This window comes from Heterodontus francisci, chromosome 1, assembly GCF_036365525.1.
Source record: "Heterodontus francisci isolate sHetFra1 chromosome 1, sHetFra1.hap1, whole genome shotgun sequence".
Lineage (NCBI taxonomy): Eukaryota > Metazoa > Chordata > Chondrichthyes > Heterodontiformes > Heterodontidae > Heterodontus > Heterodontus francisci.
In genome coordinates, this window is record NC_090371.1 from 42,185,449 (window position 1) to 42,198,438 (window position 12,990).

The 12,990-nt window shown below is 43.4% G+C and overlaps 1 protein-coding gene across 5 annotated transcripts in view; it reads right to left on the reverse strand.

The window, feature by feature from the left end:
- ccdc142 (coiled-coil domain containing 142) overlaps positions 1–12,990 on the reverse strand; it is a 318,889-nt gene that overhangs the window by 51,891 nt on the left and 254,008 nt on the right. For all 5 annotated transcript variants that reach the window (XM_068029624.1, XM_068029614.1, XM_068029634.1 and 2 more), the window contains one exon: positions 272–386. In XM_068029624.1, the coding sequence (XP_067885725.1) occupies positions 272–386 (115 nt within the window). The remainder of the gene's footprint in view (positions 1–271; positions 387–12,990) is intronic.

The following is a 12,990-nucleotide window of genomic DNA, read 5'->3' on the forward strand; positions in this document are numbered from 1 at the left end:
AGGGATACGGTCCCCGGAAGTGCAGAAGGTTTTAGTTTAGACAGGCATCAAGATCGGCGCAGGCTTGGAGGGTCGAATGACCTGTTCCTGTGCTGTACTGTTATTTGTTCAAAGAGATGGCACAGGCACGATGGGCTGAAGGTGCTCCTTCTGTGTTGTATTGCTCTATGCTACTATTTGCCTGCACAAAAAGGCATATACAACTTTAACAATGCTAAAGAACAAATTGCAATTAATGTCAAAACAGGGTATTTTAAAGTGATCTTATTACCTGATCGATAATTTACCCTCCACTGTCGTCCCACGGGCATGGTCTGCTCAAATATTTCAATAGCCATCCTTTTACAGTTAGTTGAAAATATCATCAGTGCCTTCACCGAGAACGTCTGTAAAAGGAACATAATTTGCGGTGATGTTTTCAGTTTAGCATCTACAAGCACATATGTACAGTTTTTACTGTATTGTTCATGGATCTTCTCTGGTGTTGTGCATAAGTGCTTTATAAGTAGTGTGTAATACCATGAATGCTGTTGCTAAGGTGAATCAGTAATCTCTTAAGGACACAAAGTTTAATTACTATTAAATGAGGTCAAATTTTAACTGAACTTCAGGCTGCAGCTCATAACTATGGCTTTCTAGTTTTTTTTTAATGTATTCCCTAACATCCAAGTTACATGCATTCTAGCATCGGTCTGCTGTGGCAGTTAATGTTTGAAGAACAGGAAAGGTGTACTTTATATAAAATTACATAGTAGATTCTCTGTGGATTGCTCACAGTGAGTCAGAAAGTTTATAAGGGCAGATTACTATGTTATGTGGTATTATCGGGGCAGGCCTATTGTCGCTTTGAGGAGGCCCCAGGGCTTTGGAGCGCATTGGAGGCAGGTCTCAGGTTCCCGCCTTACTTGATGGGTTCCCAGGATTTGGGAGCAGTGAGAGTGGGGGGGTCAGAGGGTGGCATGTTAAGAACACGAGAGAGTGGAGTTCCATGGGAGGACACGGCACTAGCAAGATGATATAAAAACAAGAAATGCTGGAACCACTCAGCAGGTCTGGCAGCATCTGTGGAAAGAGAAGCAGAGTTAACGTTTCGGGTCAGTGACCCTTCTTCGGAACTGACCCGAAACGTTAACTCTGCTTCTATTTCCACAGATGCTGCCAGACCTGCTGAGTGGTTCCAGCATTTCTTGTTTTTATTTCAGATTTCCAGCATCCGCAGTATTTTGCTTTTATACTAGTAAGATGATGTTACCCATTAAAGCTTCCGCCAATTCCACATCTTCTTGTACCCTAACGACAGTACATTCCAATGTGAGGTAATCTGGCAGAAGTGGAGTCCAATACCCATTTTCCGACAGCAGTCAATCCCAAAGCAATCTGACGCTTCTAGGAATTTTTTAAAAATTCTTTTATGGGATGTGGCCTTCGCTGGCTGGCCAACATTTGTTGCCCATCCCTAAATCCACTTGAACTGAGTGGATTGCTAGACCATTTTAGAGGGCAGTTAAGAGTCAACCACATTGCTGCGGGTCTGGAGTAACAAGTAGGCCAGACCAAGTAAGGATAGCAGATTTCCTTCCCTAAAGGACATTAGTGAACCAGATGGGTTTTTACAACAAGCAATGATAGTTTCATGACACCATTACTGAGATTAGCTTTCAATTCCAGATTTTTAATTAATTGAATTTAAATTTCAACAGCTGCCATGATGGGATTTGATCCCGTCAGGCCTGGGACTCTGGATTACTGGTTCAGTAAATTACCACTATGCTACCATATCCCCCTCCACACCATTGATAAAATCTACAGACTTTTTTTAAAAGGCTTTGAATGTCTTTGGGTTCCACCATCACCTCTCTGATGTTCCTACCCTGGCCATCAACCACACCCCTGCCCCCCACCCCCCCCACCAACTCCTCCCTCATTCACTCTCCCATGGAGTAAATGGCTTTCCCAGATTTGGAACAGAACAACTACCTGTGCACAGTGGCTTTTTTTTAATTCATTCATGGGATGTGGGTGTCATTGGCTAGGCCAGCATTTATTTCCCATCCCTAATTGCCCTTGAGAAGGTGGTGGTGAGCCACCTTCTTGAACCGCTGCAGTCCATGTGGGATAGGTAAAACAACGGTGCTGTTAGGAAGGGAGTTCCAGGATTTGGACACAGTGACAGTGAGGGAACGGTGATACAGTTCCAAGTCAGGATGGTGTGTGGCTTGGAGGGGAACTTGCAGGTGGTGGTACTCCCATGCATCTGCTGCCCTTGTCCTTCTAGTTGGTAGAGCTCGTGGATTTGGACTGTGCTGTCGAAAGAGACTTGTTGCGTTACTGCAGTGCATCTTGTAGATAGTACACACTGCTGCCACTGTGCTTCGGTGATGAGGGAATGAATGTTTGTGGATGGGGTGCCAATCAAGTGGGCTGCTTTGTCCTGGCTGCTGTCAGGTTTCGTGGAGTTGTTGGAGCTGCACCCATCCAGGCGTGGAGAGTATTCCATTACACTCCTGACTTGTGCTTTGTAGATGGTGAACAGGCTTTGGCAAGCCAGAAGGTGAGTTACTCACCGCAGGATTCCTAGCCTCTGACCTGCTCTTGTAGCCACAGTATTTATATGGCTGCTGGTGCTGCTTCACAAACCACTGACCACCTCTAGGCGCTTACCCATTGTCTCTCGAGACAAGGAGGCCCAAGAGAAGAGAAGAGAATTTATTTGGTTACTCCAGTTAAGTTTCTGGTCAATGGTAACCCCCAGGATGTTGATCGTGGGGGTTTCAACGATTGAATGGCAAGGAGAGATGGTTAGATTCTCTCTTGTTTGAGATAGTCATTGCCTGGCACTTGTATGGCGTGAATGTTACTTGCCACTTATCAGCCTAAGCCTGGATATTATCCAGGTCTTGCTGCATCAGGACATGGGCTGCTTCAGTATCTGAGGAGTCACAAATAGTACTGCACATTGTGCAATCATCAGCGAACATCCCCACTTCTGACCTTAAGATGGAGGGAAGGTCATTGATGAAGCAGCTGAAGATGGTTGGGGAACTCCTGCAGTGATGTCCTGGAGCTGAGAGGATTGACCTCTTACAACTACAACCACCTTCCTTTGCGCTAGGTAAGAATCCAACCAGCGGACAGTTTTCCCCCTGATTTCCATTGACGCCAGTTTTGATGGGGTTCCTTGATGCCGATCAAATGCTGCCTTGATATCGAGGGCAGTCACTTTCACCTCACCACTGGAGTTCAGCTCTTTTGTCAATGTTTGAACCAAGGCTGTAATGAGCGCAGGAGCTGAGTGGCCTTGGCGGACCCAAACTAAGCATCACTGAGCAGGTTATTGCTAATCAGATGACACCTGATAGCACTGTTGACGACTTCTTCCATCACTTTACTGATGATTGAGAGTAGACTGATGGGGCGGTAACTGGCCAGGTTGGATTTGCCCTGCATTTTGTGTAGAGGACATACCTGGGCAATTTTCCACATTCCACTGGAACAGCTTGGCTGGAACACAGGTCTTCAGTACTATTGCCGGAATGTTGTCAGGGCCCAATTGCCTGTGCACTATCCAGAGCTTTCAGTCGTTTCTTGATGTCATGCGGAGTGAATCGAATTGGCTGAAGACTGGCATCTGTGATGCTGGGGACTTCACGAGGAGGCCGAGATGGATTATCCACTCAGCACTTCTGGCTGAAGATTGTTGCAAACGCTTCAGACTTATCTTTTCCACTGATGTGCTAGCTCCCCCATCATTGAGGATGGGAATATATGTGGAGCCACTTCCTCCAGTTAGTTGTTTAATTGTCCATCACCATTCATGACTGGACGTGGCAGGAATGCAGAGCTTAGATCTAATCTGTTGGTTGTGGGATCGCTTAGCTCTGTCTATCACATGCTGCTTATGCTGTTTGGCACTCAAGTAGTCCTGAGTTGCAGCTTTAGCAGGTTGACACCTCATTGTGAGGTGTGCCTGCTGCTGTTCCTGGCATGCCCTCCTTCATTGAACCAGGATTGATTCCCCCGGCTTGATGGTAATGGTAGAGTGGGGGATATGATGGGTCATGAGGTTACAGATTGCGGATGAGTACAATTCTGCTGCTCCTGATGGCCCACAGTGCCTCATGGATGCCCAGTTTTGCATTGCCAGATCTGTTCAAAATCTATCCCATCGAGCACGGTGGTAGTGCCACACAACGTGATGGAGGGTATCCTCAATGTGAAGATGGGACTTTGTCTCCACAAGGACTGTGTGGTTGTCACTCCTACCAGTACTGTCATGGACAGATGCATCTGTGACAGGTAGATTGATGAGGACGAGGTCAAGTATGTTTATCCCTCTTGTTGGTTCCCAGATGTTAGTAAGGAGGACTTTGCAGGGTTGACAGGGCTGGATTTGCTGTTGTAATTTCCGGTGTCTAGGTCGATGCTGGGTGGTCTGTCTGGCTTCTAGCAATCTTACCCTGCCTCCACAGTGTTGGGAACACAAAGCCCAAGGTGGTAGAAGCCAGCCACTATATCACCAAGAAAAATAAACAAAGCCACTATAACAGGGGTGTCCAACCGGTGAGACAATTTCGGAAAGATAAAGGCATTAAAAATTTATCTTACTATTAAGCAAAACAAACAATGGGTATTTTTGTGAACAAGCTTTAATGGGAACATAAATTCATTGACTTGCTTTCTCGTCACTATGTTGGACACTGATTTTGTGAGATACCTGGCATTTTTCTGCTTGCACAAGTCGTCAGTGTTTGCCCGCATACTTGTCGTAGCGATGTGGAGTATTCCGGATAGATGTCCATCTGTCAGGAGTGATCTCGATCACTCTCTCTCCCTCTGGTCTCTCTGTCTCCCTCCCTGAGTCCCCTCTTGCTATGCTTCCCCTTCTGTCTATCCCTGTGTCCCCCTCCTCTCTCTGCCCCTCCCTTTCTCTCTCCGCCCCATCTCCCTCTGTCCCATCTCTCTCTCTCCGTTACCCCCTTTCTTTCTCCCTGTTCCCCCCTCTCTGTCTCTGCCCCCCCTCTCTGTCTCCCTCCCTGCCCCCTCTCTCTGAACCCCCACTCTTTCTCTGCGCCCCCTCTCATTCAGGCCCCCTTCTTTCCCTGCCCTCCTTCCCCTCTCTCTGGCAGTTGCAGAGAGCAGAAATGCTCAGCAGAACAGCTTTGTGGTTGGTCAGTTTTTAAAAAAAATCGCAATGTCAGTTTCACAGCTGACAGGTGCTAGGAGCGGAAACAACGGCTTCCGAACTTCAGACAAATTTGGGGTTTCTGGCGGGCTTTTTAAAAAAAAGTTGGAACCCACCGGAAAACCCCGAATCTTTCTGAAGTTCAGAAATGAGTGATCCCGCTCCCAGCACTTGTCAGCTGTGAAACTGACATTGCTATTTTTTTTTAAAAAGCTGGTCTGGAAGTAGAAGCTAATGGGAAATTTCTCATCTCTGAAATTACCAGTCAGGGACCTCAAAATCTTTTACCATGGACACTGGTGTCCATATAGAGACAGGTTGCTGAAGCCTCGCAAGGATGAGGAATGGCCCGGTACAGTTTACATCTGCGGGCTGGATGGAAACCTTTGTTGGGGCGGATCCTGGCCCGTGGGCCATGTACTGGACAAGCCTGTACCATGCCATCAGGGGATTCAACAGGCTTGAGTTTGAAATCACAGGGTGATGACTGGAGGAGACCTAAAAACTAGCAAGTGGATACCAGCTGCCCTTTTCATCAGCTGAAAAATCTGAAAATAGGGTAAGAAACACCTAACGAATGAGGAAAAAAAACTCCATAATCAGGAAAATTTCAGATAACAAGCCTCAGGCTAGTGACAGAAGAAGTGGCGGCACAGTGGTGCAGTGGTTAGCACCGCAGCCTCACAGCTTCAAGGACCCGAGTTCGATTCTGGGTACTGCCTGTTTGCAAATTTTCCCTGTGACCGCGTGGGTTTTCGCCGGTTTCCTCCTACAGCCAAAGACTTGCAGGTGATAGGTAAATTGGCCGTTGTAAATTGCCCCTAGTGTAGGTAGGTGGTAGGGAATATGAGATTACTATAGGGTTAGTTTGAATGGGTGGTTGTTGGTCGGCACAGACTCAGTGGGCCGAAGGGCCTGTTTCAGTGCTGTATCTCTAAATAAAATAAAATAAATAATATTTAAAATCTATATGCTCGCAATGTGTCAAATGAGTTAAAATTAAATTCTCATACTATTTTTGTTTTGTTGGAGAAACATATCTGTTTGGAGCAAGTATAAAAGGGTCATTCTGGTTCACTTGTGTCTAAAACAGAGGAATGTTCATATGAAAACCCATTATGTGACACTGTGAATGACTGGTTCTCTTATCAAAATATTTTTTCAACTGCTTAGACTCATCTAATGAAAACCCCACACATATTGGTAACTATGTTAAATGGGAGAAAATGAGCAGCAAACAAAACATTGTTCGAATTACAATACTTAAAAATGCCAACAGCAAAATATATTTAAAAGGGAAATGTAACAAGTAAGGGATAAAGAATTGCTCGGCTCACTAGATATAGCGACATTTTGACCTGGAGTTTTCTGTCAATTTGTGCCAAAAAGCAGCTTAATTGTGGCATAATGCACATTTTCGGCTAACTGGTACACTGACAAAGTGTAAATTCATCAAAAGTTGGTTTTACAAAGAAACGTATTGTACAGAATAGAAAGAACTTATTCATGTCCTCCAGACAACAATGCATTTCACAACCAAATAGTTACATTTGAAGTGTAGTTACTTTTGTTGTGCAGGCAATTAAGGCACTCAATTTCTACCCAAGATTCCACCAACAAATAAATGAATGGTCAGATAATTTTTTTTGTAATATTGGTTAAGAACCAGTTCTAGGCAGGATGTCAGGAGAATTGCAATGGAATTTTTTACATCCACCTGAGCTACCAATTAAGGCCTCTGTTTAACATCTCATTTGAAAGAGCACTTTCAACAATGCAGCACTTCCTCTTAACTGTTGTTGAACAGATAGCCTAAGTTTGTGCTCAAGTCGATACTGGAATCTGTATCCACAACCCTTTGATCAGAGGTGATGATACTATAAACTGAGTCAATCTACAATTACCTATTAATCAAAGCTGGGCTTAAAAGGAAATATAATTAATACAACTTCCACAGTCAAAGAATATTTATTATTTCCCTGAGTATACCAAATGAGTAAAGGTATCTTCCAGTGGAGCGCGAACCCATATCACCCATACAACCACAATAGATGTCAATACCCATGAGCTAAAGAGGGAGGGAAAAAACAGCCAGGATTCCTGATCACTAGCCAGTGACTCCTGCCAAAACTACTTGTGTATGGATGCTGGGTGAGAACATGATGACAAATAGGGAATTTTCAAGCCTTCATGTTTAATCCACCTGGGAATGAGGGATGCTAGTATCTTCATCTTCTCCAGAACGTAGGACCTGATATAGGCCATGAGGTAACATATCTAGAAGCTTATGTTAACCAGGAGTTTAATGCAATATATAATAGGTGTAGTTGTTCTGCTGTACCTCACAAAGTGGATAGATTCTTGAGGGATTACAAACTCCAATTACAAAAAAAAAATGTAGTGTACCATAGGTTTTCTGCATTGATCCAACTGATTAACTTTAGAAATCATAACTTTAACAAGACCAAAGCATTTTGTGAATGTAATTTTAGATTTTACAACAAACCTAATTGTGTATTTTGCATTCTAATGTTTCCCTTAATTCAGTTAGAGAATGAGATAAACAGCTGAGAATAGTGTGATGGGAAGGATATAGATAGGAAGGGGCAGCAGCTGTTCACTTATTTCTTAATGATTTTTTTTATTCATTCATGGGATGTGGACATTGCTGGCTAGGCCAGCATTTATTGCCCATCCCTAATTGCCCTTGAGAAGATGGTGGTGAACTGCCTTCTTGAACTGCTACAGTCTTTGGGATTTTGGTGCTGTTTCTTGAAAAATCTTACAATATGATTACAATGTGCTGCCAATTACTGTCATTTTCTAAAGATATATTAAATACTGTAGACCCATAATGCTATGCAAGAGATGTCTGCTTTTATAGAGAGAAATTGCCAGAGAAACAAATGAGGGGATGGAAAGAAAGCAAAGTATAGGAAGAGACAGAAAGAAAATTAAAACATTCGTTTAAATGTTACTTTAAACTCACCCTAGACAAGAGAAATGAACTCTTTAGAGTTAAGACTGAAATGTACTATTCATATTGTTTGCAATTTTCATGACCTGAAAGGTATTTAAATGGATTTAAGTAAATTTGTGTCAAATGGACTCCATAATCGAAACACAAGCTGGATGGATTGTTCCTATTATATAATTACTATTACTACCAGACAGATCATTGGATTAAATAGGAAGGTTTGTAAATTCTGAATTCCAAATGCTGTAGCAAAAACATACAAACAAAAAGTGATGTAGAAAGCACTTTTAAATTTTAAAAAAATCCTTCATAATTTAGAATCAGATACGAGGTATCTGTTGGGCAGGAATAAAAAACAAGAAAATCCATTTCTAGTCCATTCCAAAGGAAAATAGATTAAAAGGTATGACAGTAGATAAGCAGCGACTGACATTTAAGGAGATATTTCCGAATTCCCAACAAAAATATATTCCATTGATAAAAAAAGAAAATATGAGAAGAATGAACAATCTATGGCGAACTAAGCAAGTTAAGGATGGTACCAAATTGAAGGAAAAGGCATAAAATGTGGTGAAGATTAATGTAGGCCAGAAGATTGGGAACAGTTTAGAAACGAGCAAAGGAGGACTAAAAAATGAAGAAAATAGATTGAGAGTAAACTAGCAAGAAATATAAATACAGACAGTAAGAGCTTCAACAAATATATAAATAGGGAATGTAGCTAAAGTAAATGTCGACCCCTAGAGTTCTTTGAGGATGTAACAAGCAGGGATAAAGGGAAACCAGTAGATGTAGTGTATTTGGATTTCCAAAAGGCATTCAATAAGGTGCCACATAAAAGGTTACTGCACAAGATAAGAGCTCATGGTGTTGGGGTAATATATTAGCATGGATAGAGGATTGGCTAACTAGCAGAAAACAGAGAGTCGGGACAAATGGGTCATTTTCAGATCGGCAAACTGGAACTAGCAGGGTGTCACAGGAATCAGTACTGGGGCCTCATCTGTTTACAATCTATATTAACGACTTGGATGAAGGGACTGAGAATAGTGTAGCCAAATTTGCTGATGATACAAAGATAATTGGGAAAGCAAGTTTTGGGAAGGCCACAAAGGACTGAATTCTCATTGAGTGAAGACGGTGAGTTTGTAGGCAGGCATGCCAGCAGTTTCATGCTACCGGCCGGTGTGCCAGTCTGCCGGCATGTACCTGTCTCCGGCCTAACTTGAGGGAAGCTGCTTCCGGGGGGAGGGGGGGGGGCAAGAGGGGTGACAGCTAACTGCCCATTAGTGGACGGTAGGCAATTAAGCCAATTAAAGTGCTGATTGAAGGCCTCCTCATGTCATCTGGAATTTTCCACTTGGCATATGGGCCTACCGCTGAGACTAAAACCCCTCGGATGGGGGTTTTCCAGATTTCCTTCCCTAAAGGACATTAGTGAACCAGATGGGTTTTTACAACAATCGACAATGGTTTCATGGTCAACATTAAACTAACTTTTAATTCCAGGTTTATTAACTGAATTCAAATTTTACTATCTGCTGTGGTGAGTTTTGAACCCATGTCCCCAGAGTATTAGCCTGGGCTCTGGATTACTAGTCTAGTGACATTATCATTCCCACCATCACCTGCCCCTTTGTACATGTTCTTTCTGTCTGCAAAGAACAGGGCCCTGTGTATTAAAAATGTAGCTTCCATTACGCGCAAATGAAAAACACTGCGAGCCCTCCTGATAATCTTAAATTGGTTGTCAGCGTAATTCTTAGCACACTGAGGATTATTTAGCAAATGTTCTCCAATTATGGAATTACATCTAACGTCAGACACTGTGTTTTGAGTTTTGCAAGCACGGGCTTGGTTGGGTACAGCCTGAACCTTGCCCAGTTGCGAACAGCAGAAGGGGCATGTTGTTTGATACGATCCACGTCTTTGGGACGTCTGGCCTATATACCCAGCATCACACTGGCATTGAAATTCATATATCACATTACTCATTTGTGAGATAGGCAGGGTGTCCTTTTGGCTTGATGGCAGCATCTTGTTAGTGGTGAACACCACAGGTGTTGCTACTGCATAGTAGCGGCATGAAACAGCTAGCTTCACCTATTGCTCAAATTTTGGGATGTATTACCCTTCCAGGGTAATTTGAGGTAGACTGGGCACTTTTCAGGGCTGAAAATGATGGCCTTAGGCCCGTTCATAAGTTTGCGCGATATACAGCGAGAAATTATCTGATCAGGGTAGCCATTGTCATGCAGGATGTCTTTGATTCGCCTTATTTCAGCATCAAGTTTGCATGATGAGCAAATAGCTCGGGCCCTATTTATGAGGTTGCCGATAAGGCCAATTTGACAATTGATTGTCACCATCTGCTTCCATCACCCTTGTGGGCAGTGAGTTCCAGGTCATAACCACTCGCGTAGAAAAGTTCTTCCTCACATTCCCCCAGCATTTCTTGCCCAAAACCTTCAAATCTGTGTCCCCTAGTCCTTGTACCATCAGTTAATGGGAACAGCTTTTCCTTGTCTAATTTATCTAAGCCTGTCATAATCTTGTACACCTCTATCAAACCTTCCCTCAATCCCCTTTGTTCCAGGGAGAACAACCCCAGCTTTTCCAACCTAACTTGTAACTAAAATTCCCCCATCCCTGGAACCATCCTGAAAAATCTCCTCTCAAAAACCCTCACTTCCTTCCTAAAGTGTGGTGACCAGCACTGGACGCAATACTCTAGTTGGGACCGAACCAGAGCTTTATAAAGGTTCAGCATAAATTCCCTGCTTTTGTGCTCTATGCCGCTCTTTATGAAGCCCAAGATCCCATATGTTTTGCTAACCACTCTCTCAATATGTCCTGCCACCTTCAAAGAGCGATGCACATGCACCCCCAGGTCCCTCTATTCCTACACAGTCTTTAGAACTGTGTCATTAAATCTATATTGTCTCTCTCTATCCCTTCTGCCAAAATGTATCACTTCACACTGTATTAAATTCCATCTGCCACTTGTCTGCCCATTCTGCTAGCCTATCTATGTCCTGTTGCAGGCAGTTTGTATCATCCTGACTGTTTGTCACTCTTCCAAGTTTGGTATCAACGGCCAATTTTGAAATTCTACTCTGTATTCCAAGATCCAAGTCATTTATTAGCATAGTCAGCCTTTCCAGTATCTCCTCCCTCTCAATTTTTACCCTATCAGAACTGGCTCGGTCATAGAAGACAGAGGGTAGCAGTGGATGGGTGTTTTTCTGAATGGAGGAATGTGACTAGTGGTGTTCCGCAGGGATCAGTGCTGGGACCTTTGCTGTTTGTAGTATATATAAATGATTTGGAGGAAAATATAGCTGGTCTGATTAGTAAGTTTGCGGACGACACAAAGGTTGGTGGAGTTGCGGATAATGATGAGGATTGTCAGAGGATACAGCAGGATATAGATCGGTTGGAGACTTGGGCGGAGAAATGGCAGATGGAGTTTAATCCGGACAAATGTGAGGTAATGCATTTTGGAAGGTCTAATGCAGGTGGGAGGTATACAGTAAATGGCAGAACCCTTAGGAGTATTGACAGGCAGAGAGATCTGGGCGTACAGGTCCACAGGTCACTGAAAGTGGCAACGCAGGTGGATAAGGTAGTCAAGAAGGCATACAGCATGCTTGCCTTCATTGGTCGGGGCATAGAGTATAAAAATTGGCAAGTCATGTTGCAGCTGTACAGAACCTTAGTTAGGCCACACTTAGAATATTGTGCGCAATTCTGGTCGCCACACTACCAGAAGGACATGGAGGCTTTGGAGAGGGTACAGAGGAGGTTTACCAGGATGTTGCCTGGTCTGGAGGGCATTAGCTATGAGGAGAGGTTGGAAAAACTCGGATTGTTTTCACTGGAACGACGGAGGTGGAGGGGCGACATGATAGAGGTTTACAAAGTTATGAGTGGCATGGACAGAGTGGATAGTCAGAAGCTTTTTCCCAGGGTGGAAGAGTCAGTTACTAGGCGACATAGGTTTAAGGTGCGAGGGGCAAAGTTTAGAGGGGATGTGCGAGGCAAGTTTTTTTACACAGAGGGTGGTGAGTGCCTGGAACTTGCTGCCAGGGGAGGTGGTGGAAGCAGATATGATTGCGACTTTTAAGTGACATCTTGACAAATACATGAATAGGAAGGGAATAGAGGGATATGGGCCCCGGAAGTGCAGAAAGTTTTAGTTTAGGCAGGCATCAAGATCGGCGCAGGCTTGGAGGGCCGAATGGCCTGTTCCTGTGCTGTACTGTTCTTTGTTCTTTTGTTTGTTCTATCCATTTGCCTCTATACACTCTGCTTCTACTGATATTTTGTCAGATTTCTCTTTCTTAGTACTAATTAAATATTCCAGCCTTGTCCTGTGTCTAGAAGCATATATTACCCTTTTAGGCCTCACTCCATCTGTTTACTATTTACATGCTGGTTGAAGATTTTTGGGTTCCCTTTTAAGTTGACTGCCATTCTATTCTCATATTCTCTCTTTTCCAGTTTTATTTTCCTCTTCACCTCCCCTCTCAACTTATTGTATTTGTCCTGGTTCTCACTTGAAGAATTAGTTGAAACAAAATGTGAACTCCAGTGACTTTATGATTAATGGCTGATTAAGTTGAGCACATTGTACCACTGCTCCACATACTATTCTTTTAGTGGTGTTGTGTGTTCAATTTGAGCATGTAACATCAATGCTATTTGGATGTGGGCCATCCCAGCTTAGACTGTGCTACTGAAATAACTCTATGCAATCTAACAAAGTTCCCCAGCGAGAAACAGGCAGCAAAGACAGAAGTAGAAGTTGTGCTGACCACCGGCATGAATT